This window comes from Thermothielavioides terrestris, chromosome 1, assembly GCF_000226115.1.
Source record: "Thermothielavioides terrestris NRRL 8126 chromosome 1, complete sequence".
Lineage (NCBI taxonomy): Eukaryota > Fungi > Ascomycota > Sordariomycetes > Sordariales > Chaetomiaceae > Thermothielavioides > Thermothielavioides terrestris.
Window position 1 is genome coordinate 1,981,423 of NC_016457.1, and position 14,025 is coordinate 1,995,447.

The 14,025-nt window shown below is 60.5% G+C and overlaps 5 protein-coding genes across 5 annotated transcripts; 2 read left to right on the plus strand and 3 right to left on the minus strand.

Annotated features, from left to right (window-relative positions):
- Window positions 1-146: 146 nt before the first annotated feature.
- Window positions 147-1,175, minus strand: THITE_2041478 (glycoside hydrolase family 18 protein; the record flags this gene model as incomplete). Its single annotated transcript, XM_003648987.1, has 1 exon — window positions 147-1,175. The coding sequence occupies one exon, from the start codon at window positions 1,173-1,175 to the stop codon at window positions 147-149; it is 1,029 nt and encodes a 342-aa protein (XP_003649035.1).
- Window positions 1,176-1,557: 382 nt separating this feature from the next.
- THITE_2140937 (uncharacterized protein) lies at window positions 1,558-5,154 on the minus strand (the record flags this gene model as incomplete). The annotated part of the gene is made up of 5 exons (XM_003648988.1): window positions 1,558-1,980; window positions 2,101-2,228; window positions 2,265-4,437; window positions 4,486-4,581; window positions 4,630-5,154. 5 exons carry the CDS (start codon window positions 5,152-5,154, stop codon window positions 1,558-1,560), a joined length of 3,345 nt encoding a protein of 1,114 aa, XP_003649036.1.
- Window positions 5,155-5,816: 662 nt separating this feature from the next.
- Window positions 5,817-8,202, minus strand: THITE_2107170 (uncharacterized protein). The gene is made up of 4 exons (XM_003648989.1): window positions 7,915-8,202; window positions 7,658-7,814; window positions 7,082-7,596; window positions 5,817-7,023 (listed from the first exon to the last, which is right to left on the minus strand). Exons 1-4 carry the CDS (start codon window positions 8,072-8,074, stop codon window positions 6,353-6,355), a joined length of 1,503 nt encoding a protein of 500 aa, XP_003649037.1. The 5' UTR covers window positions 8,075-8,202; the 3' UTR covers window positions 5,817-6,352.
- A 448-nt stretch (window positions 8,203-8,650) lies between these two features.
- Window positions 8,651-9,426, plus strand: THITE_2148785 (uncharacterized protein; the record flags this gene model as incomplete). Its single annotated transcript, XM_003648990.1, has 5 exons — window positions 8,651-8,770; window positions 8,804-8,822; window positions 8,911-8,958; window positions 9,004-9,159; window positions 9,302-9,426. The coding sequence occupies exons 1-5, from the start codon at window positions 8,669-8,671 to the stop codon at window positions 9,424-9,426; spliced, it is 450 nt and encodes a 149-aa protein (XP_003649038.1). The 5' UTR covers window positions 8,651-8,668.
- A 1,379-nt stretch (window positions 9,427-10,805) lies between these two features.
- Window positions 10,806-14,010, plus strand: THITE_2107172 (uncharacterized protein). Its single transcript, XM_003648991.1, has 2 exons — window positions 10,806-13,717; window positions 13,777-14,010. Exons 1-2 carry the CDS (start codon window positions 11,018-11,020, stop codon window positions 13,876-13,878), a joined length of 2,802 nt encoding a protein of 933 aa, XP_003649039.1. The 5' UTR covers window positions 10,806-11,017; the 3' UTR covers window positions 13,879-14,010.
- The last annotated feature ends 15 nt before the right edge of the window (window positions 14,011-14,025 follow it).

Genomic DNA, 14,025 nt, shown 5'->3' on the forward strand with positions numbered 1-14,025 from the left:
CAGGATGAGAATGGACGATTCGAGTAAACAGCATATCCCCCTTTTGCGGCACGAATCCTCGGCATTCCGGGTCAAACAGTCATGCCAATGGGAAGGAGCACGGGGTAACTCACCCTTCCATTCCAAGCGAAGCGGAGCCGGCACACCTAGTCCGACTGGCCGCCTCCATCCGAGTAATACTCGAAATCTTGGGGCACGGGCGCCGCAACCCCCTTCCCAGCCTCATCGGGATCCGCTTCGCTGAGCGCTGTCTCTGCGGGCTTGAGTCCGTCGACCACTTCGGGCGCATATGACGCCGTCGTCCTCCTCCCTCTCAGCAACGCAGTCATCGCTTGTGCCCATTCCCACGGCCTTTGCTCTCCGCCCGGCAAACTGTTGAAGTACTCCCATCCCATAACCCCGCCAAACCGGGGATGCCTCCCCGCCAGCAGCGGCAGCACATTCCCCAGCAGGTTCCACGGCACCCAGCCCGAGCCATTCTTGGGGTTCGTCACGAGCCCCACTACGATTTTCTCGGGCTTCCACCCCTTGGCCAGCAGCATCTCGTACATGGCCGGATTGCTGCAGTCGCCCCAGCCGCAGTAGAACTGCGCGTTGTACCAGGCGATCTCGGCGCCGCGCAGCACCTCGAGCGCCTCGTAGTCGAAGCCGCTCAGGTTGTGGTCGGCGCGCAGCAGCGCCGCCGCCACGGGCGCCAGCGTGATCACGAAGGCCGGGCCGAAGTCGGCGCGCAGCCGGTCGATCAGCCGCACGATTCCCGCCAGCGACATGGGCTCCTCGACGTCGAGGTCGAGGCCGTCGAGCCCGCGCTCGCGCACCAGCCGCGCCAGCGGGCCGTAGTAGCGCTCGAAGGTCGCCTCGTCCGCCGCATCGAGCCGCGCGAAGGTGCCCGGCGCCGCGCCGCCGAGCATGCCCAGGACTTGGATGCCGCTCGCCTGGAGGACGCGCAGCTCGGCCCAGAGGGTGGTGAAGCGCGGGTCGGATGGCGGGTGGTCGTTGAGGGTGAGGGCGGCGGGGTCTTCGTTGATGTGGATAGCGGCGAGGATGAGATGTGTGAGCGCGATGCCGGGCTGTTGGAGGAGCGGGAGGACGGAGATGGGACTGCCCGAGGGTGTGTGGTGCGTTTGGTAGTAGGTTATAAGCCGGGGCAGCGCCGGGCGGGGGAGTGGAGGCATGGCGGGGGGGAAGGGGGGGGGGGGGGAGGTTGGGGTCGAGTGGCGATGAGGTAGGCGAAGGGAATGAGAGTTGTTGAGTGAGCTGCGAGGTGAGAGCTGTGAGATGAGAGATGAGAGGAGTTCCGTCTTCAGAGGGGAGAGAGGTCAAGGGGAATTCACGAGTATCCCATTGGCAGGTTAGGCAGCAGCCAGGTGACACCAGCTGTCAGCTCATAACTAGCTCATCTTGCCTGCATCAGCGGCATCCGGAATAGACATCCCCTCCAGGTCCAATATGCATTACTATTATTCCGTGTAGTGAGGTTGTTAACGAGTATCGATCACCTGCTACTGAAAATAGGAGTATTCTGACAAAAGAAAGCTCACCAGATATTCGTACACTTCACACCCTTAGTCCCGACGGACTCACTCCCCGCGCGGGCGACGCCGAGATCAAGAAGCCCTGCCGATCGTACAGGCCAAGGCTGTCCACGCTCCTCATACTCGCCCTGGCCGGACTCTGCGAGCCGCGCAACTCGCTGGGCACCGGCTTCCATGCAAGGGACAGCATCTGTCCTTGTGATTGTTGCGGGTGCTGCTGGTGCTGCTGCAACGCCGCTTTCACATTCGCCGCGCTGCCCTCCCTCAGCCCCAGCCCCCCCTTCTCGGCAACGCTGGGGTTGCTCACTTCGAAGGTGAACTCCCCAGCGGCCACTTTGAACCCGCCATCTGCCGTCGCTCCGCCAGCGTTATTCTCCTTCCCACCTTCGCCTGCTTCAGTGCCCAACTCCGGAAGTGACATCCGCAACACCGTACTCGCCCTGCGCTGGGGATGCGTGCTCCCCGGACGCCGCCTCTTATAGGGGGACCCGGCACCGCCACCACTCCCCGTGCCGCTTACACCCCCACCGCCAAAGCCGCTCGGTGACTTGACGCACCCACCCACTGCGAATCCCGCCCCGCTGACCGCCCGACTGACCCTCCGCGACTGCCTCTGTCCGCCCGCCCCCATGGTGAAGTAATTCCTCGCGCCAATACTCTTCCGATGCGCCTGCCCATCACCGCCGGCGCCGGCTTGCTCCCTGTCCACGATGCTTTTCTGACCAACACCAGAACCGGTTCCGTCACCGCCTCCCACCCCCGCAGGCGATGAACCCGCCGCCGCGGCCCCGGGCGCGAGGGCCGGCACCACCGGCCGGTCGGGGCTCGGGCTCGGGCTCGGGCTGGGGCTCGGGCTCGGGTCCCGATCGGTGATGCTCCGCAGGCTGGACGCTGTGCTGATGCCGCTGTTCATGCGCCGCAGCGAGGCGATGGTGTAGCCGATCGCCAAGGGGGTGTCTTCGTCTTCGTCGTCTTCGCCGCCGCCGCCGCCGTCGTTGTCGTCGTGCCCCTCATGCTCAGCATTCTGGCCCTCCTCTGCGGCGCTGGCGTCTGCGCTGTGGTTGTCGTCGTTGTCGTTGCCGGGAACTTGGGAAGACGACAGCTTGGATGGTGGTGATGGGCCGCGGCCGTGGGGCGAGAGGGGCGCCGGGTAGAGGGACGCGTTGGCACGGAAGTGGGCGCGGTTGAGTTCGATGGCGCCCGCGGCCGCTGCGATGAGTGGGCTGGTCGCCTGCGAATAGACGGACGAGGAGGCGCTGGTGCGGTTTTCGCGATGCAGGTCTTGTAGCTGCTCGGGGGGCGGGACAAGCGAGAGGCGGACTTCGTCGCCTGCAGGCCGGGTTGGTGACGGGGGCGCGCTGGACCGTTCTGTGGAGGGCAGCCTCAAGGCTGGAGACCGGCGTACCAGGGCCTCGCCGCCGGCTGTCTGCGATGTCCTGATCGGCGAGTGCGGCGTGATCCTCTGCTCCCTCTCCCTCGGGACACTGAAGCTGGGGACTGCTGGCGGCGGCAGCGAGGGGATTGTGCTCAGCGTGCTTGTCTTGGTCACCCGCAGGAAGAGCGGCCCGCTCGGGCTCTGGCCTGTCGGCGACACTTTGGTGGGCGACGGCGGCGGCTCCGAAGCTCTCGACGCAATGTACGGCTGGATGCACCGAGGGATCGTCACTGAAGCCTGGCGGGAGGGAGGAATCGCAGGCAAAGAGGTTTGGATTGCCCCGTGCATGACGGGCCCCGGGGCCAGGATCAGTCCTTGTGGCTGCGCGAGGTTCTGCCCCGCCGTCATGCTCCGCAAACATTGGGACCGGTGTAGAGTTGCGCGGAAGAGGTCTTGTGACTTGCTGTGCTTGGCCTGACAACCATGGCCAATCGACTGTGATCGGGAAACCCACGGCAGCAGCGGTGCCGTGACAAACGGGTCGTTCATGGACGGCGGGCCGACTCTGGCGGCCTGTTGCGGCTGCACGACGAGTCCCTCGAGTGGCATGATGGCCTTCTTGACCTCGTCGGGCATCTCATCCTCGCTGTAGAGCGTGGACAGATCCGACGAAAGAGAGGTGCGAACGGAGCGTGTCTGCGGCGCCTCGGCTTCCTGCTTCTTCTGGCTCCGGCTCGAACTGGTGAGGCCCGAGGGGGCGTCGGGGGCCGAACAATCCCCGCCCACCAGGCTGTCGGCCTCCGACGATATGGAGTTCTGAGAGTCCTGCGGCTGGTGTCCGGGCGTGTTGTGCTGGCTTGGGACATGCTTCTTTGGGCTCGGGGTTCTCGCCCGGGACAACGGAGCCGCGTACTCCCGGGGATGGGGCGCCCTGGTGGGCGAAGCAGTGTCGGTGTTGCTCTGGGAGGTCCCCGAGATGCTCCCCTCGCGCAGCCGCTTCTCAGTCGATCGAAGGATCTCAGACAGGGCCGAGTCTGTCGACTGCTGTCTCGCCCTGTGTTTCAATGGTGTTGTGGGCAACGACCGGACCGGACTAACGGGAGGGCTTGTGACCAGTTTGGGGATCCTCGATGCCCCATATACATAGCCCATGCTCACCGAGGGCTTGAGGACGCGTCTGTCTCGGCTGGCAACAAGAGCCGGCGTCGGTGGCGCAGGCAAGGCCCTCGAACAAGTTCTCAGCTGAGCATTTTCCAACCCGCCAGCCGCTGCCATCATCTGCTCGCCGCTCAACAAAGCATCCGAAGAGCCGTTCAGTCGCCCCCGAGCTGAATGCGGATATCCATGAATGGTGTGATGCACCCTGGGCAGGGTAGGCGTCTTGTGCCGCAGCGGCCACGACCTACGGCTCTTCTTCTTGCTGCCTGCCACAGCAGCATCACTCCTCTGCCCAGCAAGCTTCGGCCCATGCAGCGCGTCCTCATCGATCCACGATGGGTTCCTCCGAGACACCCTCACCACCTCCATCTCCACCGGCCGCCCTGCCGTCGCCGCACCAGAACCGCCTCCTCCCACCGCAGCATCTGGCCACCTGCACGACTCGCTCCTGCTGAACCCAAAGTGAAAATGCCCCTTGGTGCACACCATAGGAATGAGCGGCATACTGCGATGCTTGCTGCCCACAAGCCCGCCGCCCCAGCCACCACCCCACCCGTCAACCTCCAACTTGGTCGGCCACCCCCCACTACCACCACGGCCACCACCACCAATAGACCACGCCTTCCGCAACTTGCTCCTCAGCCCACCGCGCACCTCCTTGTCCTCGCCCTCCCCCCACACCCGAGAGGCGCCACTACCACCACCAGCATCTCTAACATGAACGCTACCACCACCACTACTACTACTACTACTACCGGAAGTGGTAGTAATGACGACGTCGGCGTCCGCATCCTCCTCGGCCGCGTCGTCGTCGTGCGGGCGCAGCAGGCCGCCCTGGCGCCGACGGCGCTGGCGGGCCTGGCGGGCGCGGCGGCGCGCGACGCAGATGATGAGCAGGGCGAGGGCCAGGCCGAGGAGCGCGGCGGCGCCGAGGACGATGCCGAAGAGCGTGGGGAAGGAGTCCTGGGCGCTGCCGCTGCCGCCGCCGGCGGCGGTGCTGGTTGGTGATGGTGGTGACGGTGGTGGGGGCCCTTCCGTGGCGGAAGGGGGCGCCCTTGGGGGCTGGTCCTGGTCCGGGATGGGCATTTTGGGGAGTGGTTGGTTTCGTTCTTAGCGGCTGTTGTTTGGGTGTCGCTGTGTATTGGTTGCTGCTGCTGCTGCTGAAGCTGTTGGTTGCTGTGTGTGGGTGAGGTCGACCTCCTGCACCGCACATAGGTCAGTTGTTGGTGATATCAGATCCTGTGGAAGTCAGTCGGGGACAGTTGGACAGGAGTTGACAGGATCAAGGAGAGAAAGCAAGATATCCTGGGGGCTGGCCACCACGGCATTTAGGCTGGCACGACTGGAATCCATGCCTTGGGTGGTCCGGGTTGCCGACTGGTGGCCTCGGTCGGGTTGGAATGGGTTGTGACGAGCAACACCATTCCAGTCCAGCCGTGTTGTGGTCATCTACTGTGGCAGACTTTGATCCTCGAGAGCACGGCAGCAAATCAGAATGAGAGGTTTCATGGGCGGCCGAGACATCTCAAATTACGGAGATGGGTCGGGCACAACACTTGGTGGGCGAACCTTGGCTTTGTTTGTTGACATCAACTGGGCAAGAGCCCGATGAGCTCAAGAACTCACGGCGACATAATCACCCTTCGTCGTAAAGCAGAGGTCAACATGTACATGTCCAGGCCAAGTGTGTCTTGCAAGTCGCTTTGACATCTGCTTGGCGTGACGAGCTCACACGAGAGCGGCCTCTACGTTAGCTTGTCAATGACTTCTCTGAACGAATGGTGTTCCTGGGACGCCAATACCAATGGAGAGCGGATCACGAAGTCGTGCATCATCACGGATATGTGTAGAACGCAGGACCAGACACGGAGACGGTCCCTCGATGGTGCAATCCTAAGTAACACCACCTGAGCACCCGTGCACCATCCACAGCACGTCAAGCGGCAGCAGTCAATGCATCACCACAAATGCAATTCTGGAGAGATCAAGAATGACTCCCTTTGACTCAATGCCATTGAACCATCCCATCCACGATGGCAGAGCAGCTTAGCATACCCTCACCACCACCAGTGTGCACGCGCGCCTACCCTCAACCCAACCTGGGCCTACGGCCAAGCCCCAGCCCAGATATAAACGGCAAAGCCAAGATGGTCGAGAGCAGGGAAATAGAATCGGAAGTCAGAACTGAAGAAAATATGGCCGCAGAGTCATCCCACGCGTGCAACGAATCAGATCCCAATGGGGGATTGGTCGCACGGGGCAAACCAAGGGATTCACCGATGCCTTAGTGCGATCCATGGCGGTGTTGGTGCAAGTGAAGCAGCTGGCGGCGCGACTTCTCAGCCCCGCCGGTGGCCGTGACCGTAACAGTCTCCGTGGCCACCATGACATACTCGACCGTCTCGATAACGACGATCTTGCTGACCACGTTACCATTGGTAACGTAATCAGTACGGACAAGCTGGTAACCTGCTGGAACAGGAGGTTCGGACGGGGTGGGGGTGGGACTGGGCGTAAGCGAGGAGTGCTGCTCTGCGAGGGCATTAACCCCGGGAGTCGCACTCGAAGCTGCCGCGTTGGTGGTGGAGGTTTTCCCAAACGCAAACACACCACCGGGAAGGTAACTGGAGCCTGTTACGGAAGTACCAGGCGTGTAGCCGACTGTCGGCACGGGGATTGAGGCAGACTCGGTTTGCGGATTGTTGCCAATCGCAGGGCCAGGGCCAAGCTGAATAGCAACACCGCCGGGGAGCGAGTTGCCAATCATACCCGTGACCTTCTCATTTGCGAGCGCAGAGGGAACAGTCAGCTTGCACTGCCTCTGCTGGTCCTCGGTCTGGAGTGTGAAGATGGGGCAGTCCTGCACCCTTCCACTGAGGTTGGTGCACTGGTCAACAGCCTCTTGAAGGAAGTTGGCGTCCCAGCCGCTCATGAAGTCACCGTGATAACCATAACCTAGAAGGACGATTTAGCATCGTCAAAGCCGCATCACGGACAAACTTGGGCCACGTACCCTGGACATCACCGTTGGAAATGACGAACTCGCCGTCCACGCCCTTGAAGGCGTTTGTCGCCCAGATGGTTTCGTAAAAAAGACCAGGCAGCTTGACGTTGAACCCGTCGGGGCAGTTCCCATTAAGAACCAGGTCGGGGTATGCAACGTGGGACTTGAAATCCGGGGACGTGATGTCTTTACCGTTCCAGCATGAAGGGAAAGAGAGCTCAAAACGGACTCCATCCGGGCAATTGGCATCCAGGTATGTCTTGTTGGGCAGGTAGTGACGCTGCAAGCTTCCCTCGGGGGCCTTCGAATAGTCGAGGCAGTTGAAGCCGAGAGCACGCTGGGCGAGATCATACTGCGTCGTCTGACCGAGCTGAGCCCAACGCGATTTCTCGGGGTCGGGTTTCTGAGGGTCACCGAGTGAGTAGTTGCGGCGTGTGCTGTCGCCCGCAATCATGCGGAAGTCATTCGGGAAGGCCTGGATTTTGCCATTCGGATTTTTCGCGTCCGGGTTGAGGAAGTAATAGCTGAAGAACTGTCAGCATTCGGCGCTTGAAGGAAGGAGAGTATTGAGTATGGAAAACTCACGCCAGCATACCGCCGACCTGCTCGACGTCCTCGTAGGTGCCATTGGCGTGCTTGAAGTAGAGGTTCGGCGCCCAGTAGGCCGACTTGTCCTGGGTCACGATGCAGGAGGTACACTCGCCGTTGACGAGGTCAGCGTGAGTCGCATCGTTGCTGAAACCTGCAGCAGACCATCAGGTTAGGAACGGACTCGCCCAATTGGCCGCCAAGGCGCGATCTTGCTCCGCTGTCCTGCCTCCAACTGCACTGGAGTTACTTACCAGAAGAACCGTGAATCGCGTGAGCATGCTGCGACACGGTGCCGGGGCTGATCAGAGGGTCAAGACGAGCCACGCCAAGACGGCCACGGCATTCCATGCGCCAGAAGGCGGCCACGCCGTTCAGCAACACGAGAATCGCAAGTGAAATGTTGATTCTCATGTTGACAAAGGTGAAGAAATGACTGGTGGGTTAGATGGACTGGAAAGGATCGTGAGAATTGTTGAAAGGAAGGTGTTCGGAACTTTTGTTGGGGTGGTAAAAATCGCCCGCCGATTGAAAAGAGTGTGTTATGAATTGCGGCAACGGGAATTGCGGTTGACAATCTGGCAGTAATTGTGGTTAGTTCTGTTGTTGACCGCAATTCACACACTGTTGCTGTTTGGCAAGGTTTGCGGGAAGGGAGGAGAAAAAGAGAGCCTTCTAACGCGGGGTCTGCCGGGAATGAAAACAACATTGAGGGTGGTGGTGAGGATGCGGGAAAGAGCGCGGCGGGGTCGTTTGCTCGACTCCCACAACTCCACGTACCAGTTTGACTCGGCGAGGCGAGCGCAAATTGTCGGGAATCACAGACACCGCCTAGAAACCCGACCACGGATGACAGTCCACGGCCGTTTGGTTCACAAGCCTATCCGGCTTGTGACCCAAGGGCGGTTGTCGTTGACTCCTCGCTTCTCGAACCTGATCTGCTGAATGCGCACCGAATTCGATGTCCGCTTACTCTTGACTGGGCGCGTTGTCGTCGCTGATCGCAGAATGGGAGGGGAAGTTGTGGTACTCAAACCGGCGGAGAAGGTTGCGCAGGCGCACTCCGAATTCAACCAGAACTCCAGGTCGGCGGTCGGCGCAGAAACGAAGGTCTGTAAAAAAAAAAAGAACGACGTGAAAAAGTCGAGTAGAGCACTCAGAAGTAAGGAACGTGGGCCCGCAAGTCTGGGAGTTGAAGTAATGAAAGGGCGCGTCACGCGTCGAGAAGAGTTGAAAGACGGGTCGACAAGGCAAACGAGGCGCAAAGGGCGAGAGGGAGGTCGAGGTCGAGGGAGGAGGTGAGTGTGACATGCGCCCAACAATAACCCAAATCCGGAATCCAGGAATTGCGGAGACAAAGCGGTGCAGCAGTTCTGCAGCAGGGGCAGGAGCGATGAAGCAGAAGCCACCTCCAGGGACCCCCTTGCTCGTGTGGGGCAGGCTGCTCTTGCCCGAAGCAGCACTCAGCGAGGAAAAGCATGCATTTAATTGGCTGGCTCGTGAGCCAAGCTAAGCATTTGGTCCCTTGGCCTTGTGGATCAAGGGGAAACTCCAGGGATTCGTGCCAACATGCATGGGGAGGGCTTGCGCCTGGCTCGGTAACTAGCGTAACGCAGGAACGTCATTGCAATCACACTGCAGGTGCCAGGTGCTGGCGAGCCGCACTTTCAAAGAAGCCGCGAATGGAGATCGAAATGGGCAATGTCACTCTAATGATCTGGGAGGATGGATATGCCTGCTGGCTCAAGATGAAGATGAGCGCATGAAGACATGGCACAACACCTCGATCTGCTACCCACGGCACACTGACGGCTGGACGCTGATGATCTGCGCGAGAAGCGTGGCATGCTCACGCTGTTGGTTCTACAGCGGCGTGGGACGGGTGTGATGTCGCAATCTCGAGAGATCCGCTACCCACCAGCGCGAAATCAACGGCATCGGACCACGTACTCGCACTTGCAACCGAGTTCCCGTCCGGCTGTTCGACCGAGCCCTCAATCACGGCAGTTTGTGTCCGGCAAACCAACCTATCGTGTTGCACTCGCGCAGCATCTTGCACCGCGGCGGAATCTTGGTTGAGGGATCGTTGGGTTCAAATCTGCCAACACCATACGGATTACACAAAGGGAAGTCAGGGTGGAGGAACGTCAAGCTGAGTGACTTCAGTGGCGCGCATGGGTAGCCGTTGACAGAGCGGGGTGTGCATGTCAGGTGGAATTCACTACGTGTAACCTAAGTTAGAAGGGGTTGAGTGGAAACCCCAAGGATCGGACGAGCACAGAAAGGCTGAAACACAGTTTCAGGCTTGGTGGCGCGCTAATTAACCCCTATCCGATTTTACATACACGTGTGTGCTCACCCCAAATGCTCGGCTGGCCAATCAGACTGCCATGCATTGGGCCATCCCCGGTTGCGGGGCAGGTGTTTCGCTGCAGGGACCGACTCGATGCGCCCAGATTGGCTTGCCCGTTTTCTGCGACTGGTGGTTGAAGAAGCCAACAAATGACCTCAAAACCAAACAGGCTTTGAAACGCGATCTGGACTTATGGCATATCCAGAGTGCAATTAAACTACCAGGTAGTTACACTCCAGGCGCTTGCTAGTCAGGAAACTGCCCTGATGACCTTCAACTAGATCGACCGATCGGCAGCGTAGCTTGAAACACTGGCTTCCTGCGGAGCGATAACAGGAATTGACACTACTGTGTAGCTTAGTTGTTGTACTGTGTATGCATATCGCTTAATCAAGGTGCCATCAACTGCTCTGTCGCGTATTAGGATGTCGAGATCTCAATGCTAGCCATAGGTTTCCGCATCCAGATCAGCCAGAACCCGCATGTACACTACACTATACGCATGTGAGGCACCGCTGGGTTCGCTGCCCATGCAACGGCTTGCGGGATTGTACACAGTAACCGGGTTTCAACTACAGATAGACGTCTTTACCTAGGTACCAAGATTGGACGCCAAATCTTCAACTCCTTCTGGATGCGGGTCTGAATTCCGGGTAGGTGGGGAAGAGGGCTTGGCATCTGAAGACGAACAACTGAACATCCAGGTGTGCCCCACAGTGAAGTGCCACACTTTAACCCGACTCTGTTAACTATCCGCAAAGGCTGTGCCATTGGCGTGGCTAATGTAGTGCCAGAACCTGGGGATACCCACAAGAGTTAGCACGCACCCTGGCCTGTTGCCCAATGTGGCGCAACATTCTATCCCCTTGGCCTTCCTTGACCCGATGCTTCGAGATTCGATAGCTGCAATTCCGAATCAGGAGGCCGCGAGACTTGCCTGTGTGATCCAACTCGAGTCATCCTCCTAAATGCCGCGCTGACAATTCCTTGCTGCCAACCGCACAATGGACGATCTCGCGGGGCTGAACTGGTCGGTGCCCAACCGCAGTCAAGCACAACTGGCGCAATCGCGATCGACGCCCCCGAACCCCGCGGTGCCGGCCTACCCTTCCCTGCGCCCAACCCCGTCGCCCTTCGCGTCCGGCCGGAGTACCCCGCTCTCGGCTCAAGGATCCGGGAATATTGCACCCAAGCCGCCAGCCGCGACAACGGCGCCGGACAGCTTCGGGAACCTTCTCAGCTTCGGCGCAGGGAAGACCAATGCAAAGCTCAGTCTACGCGAGCGGCAGGACCAACTCGAGGCCGAGAAAAGGAGAAAGGAGGAGGAGCAGCGCAAGCAGGCACAAGCACAGTACGGAGATGGGAGCTTCTTTGACTCGCTGGGCCAGACTCAGTCCGGCTCCCGGAGCACGCCGTCGTCTGGCGCCCTGGCGCCGCCGCCGGCAGCGGAGCCGGGCTTCGGGATGCAGAGTGGGAAGGCAGCGGCCGAGTCGGACGATGATCTGTTCGCGGCGTTCAATGCCGATACCAAGGTCGACAACTCCAGCTACTACCCGCCACCCACGCATTCGAGTAACCCTTCTCCCGCAAACGCGCCAGGATTGGACCTCACAAATCCGCAGTCTTGGAACAACGCTGCGGTATCTTCATCTGGCGGGGGCTTTGGGGACGACGATGACGATCCGTTTGGGCTTGGTCAACTGAAGGCAACGTCTTCTGCGCCGGCGCCGGCGCCCGCTGCCGCTGACCTGGACGAGGATGATTTGCTTGGGGATCTAGGTAAACCGGTGGATCAAATAAGGAAGAAGTCAGCACCAACCTTTGCGCGAGGACCTGAGCCGGGCAAACCTATTGAAGATTCGTCTTCAGATTCCGAGGTGGATCAAACTGCTGCGTCCGACGATCCCTTTGACAAGGCCGTCGCTCAGCTCGTGGACTACGGCTTTACCCCCGAAAACGCGAGGAGAGGTCTTACGGAGAGTGGAGGTGGGCTTGACGTTCAGGCCGCCGTTAACTGGCTGCTCGACGATGCTCACAGACAGGCGAAGGAGCAGGCCAAGGGCCGGGGAGGCGTGAGCGAGCAGCCCGGGGGCGGCGACGAACGCATCTCAAGTCGATCACGAGACGCGGCACCCTCCTGGATGCGAGACGGTCCAAGCGGCGGCGGTCCTCGGAGCAGGGACAACCGATCACCGGCGCCAACGGAAGGGGACTTTGCCAAGACAGCTGCCGCTGTGGGCTCAAGTTTTCTCAAGACGGCAAACAGCCTTTGGAAGACAGGGCAAAAGAAGGTTCAAAAAGCAGTTGCAGAGTTCCAACAAGACAGCGATCCCAACCAGCCGAAGTGGATGCGGTCAACCGCCCAAGGCCATGCCTCCGGCGCTCCCGTAAGGGAGACAGCCGAAGTCACTGACGAAGCCCTGATGCTGGAATCAGGAAGGCGGCCTGAAGGAAGATCGCGGAATTTAGCGCCGGAGCGCCGGAACCCCAGCGAGTCTCGAGCTCGTGAACGCTCGCCAGCCCTACCACCCCGGCCAGGACAGGGAGGTCAAGTGCCCAGATGGCAGCAGGGTTCGCAGCCAACTCTCGATCCGCGCAGCCGGCTGAACAGACAGGCTGCGCAGGAAGAGAGCTTTCAAGCATATGTAAGCCCAGCACGGCGAAAGAAGGCCACTCCCCAACCGCAGCCTGAGGTGGAGGCAACGCCACCAGCACAGCGTGAGCCTGATCTCCTATTCGATTCCACCACACCTTCAACGTCTAGGTCGACACCACCAGTTCGGTCGTCCCAGCCATCTCCGGCCCCTCGACCCTCGGCACGGCCGTCTCCTGCTCCGGCGCCCGCCCCTCCGCGGCCTTCGCGTCAAATTCCCGCCATCTCTCCAATCGCGCTGCAAAACTCAACAAAACATCGCGTCGAAGGCACTGCGCACTTCAAACGTGGCGATTTCGCAGCTGCCCACGCCTCGTACACTGCCTCTCTTACCGCCGTTCCGCAAGACCACCCACTCACCATTCTCTTGCTCTGCAATCGCGCCCTGACAGCGCTCAAAATAGGCGAACCGCGCCAGGCAGTGGAAGATGCCGACACGGCCATCCGCCTCATCGGCCCGGGCAAAGGCGAGGGCGAGCACGTCGAGCTCCAAGGAACCGGCGACTCGCCGGCGGAAAAGCGCGACATGCGGGACCTCTACGGCAAAGCACTCAGCCGCAAGGCGGAAGCGCTCGAACAAATGGAGAAGTGGGCCGACGCGGCGGCAGTCTGGCAGCTGTGCGTTGAAGCCGGGCTGGGCGGGGCGACGGCCGCGGCGGGGCGGCAGCGCTGCCAGAAGGCCCTCGCGCCGAAGCCGGCACCCGCGCCCAGACCGGCGTCCACATCCCCCGCCGCTCTACCCACCCGGCCCAAGGCCACTGCCACTCCTACGAGCCAGAAGAGCTCCGAGGCCGTGCAGCGACTGAGGGCGGCGCACAAGGCCGCCGAGAAGGAAGGGGACGAGAGGATCGCGCTGACGGATAAGGTGGACGCGCGCATCGCCGCGTGGCGTGATGGGAAGCGCGACAACCTGCGCGCGCTGCTCAGCAGCCTGGATAGTGTGCTGTGGGAGGGCAGCGGGTGGAAGAAGGTGGGCCTGCATGAGCTGGTGGTTCCAAACAAGGTCAAGGTGGTCTACATGAAGGCTATCGCCAAGACACATCCTGACAAGGTGAGTTTGATCTCTGTATTCCTGGTCGAGAGGTTCCTTGCTGACTGAGCCGACGGCAGATTGGGCAAGACGCAACGACCGAGGTGCGCATGATTGCCGCGACGGTGTTCAGCACGCTGAACGAGGCATGGGACAAGTTCAAGGCGGAGAACAATATGTAAGGGAGTCTTGATGACGTTTATGAGAAAGGGGTTAGACGTCGATTGTGGAATCAAGCGAGCATATAGAGACTAGGAGTGGCCTGCGTGCTGGGAATTGCGGAACTTGGAACTCGAAGGGTCAACATCGAACATGAGAACGTAACCGTT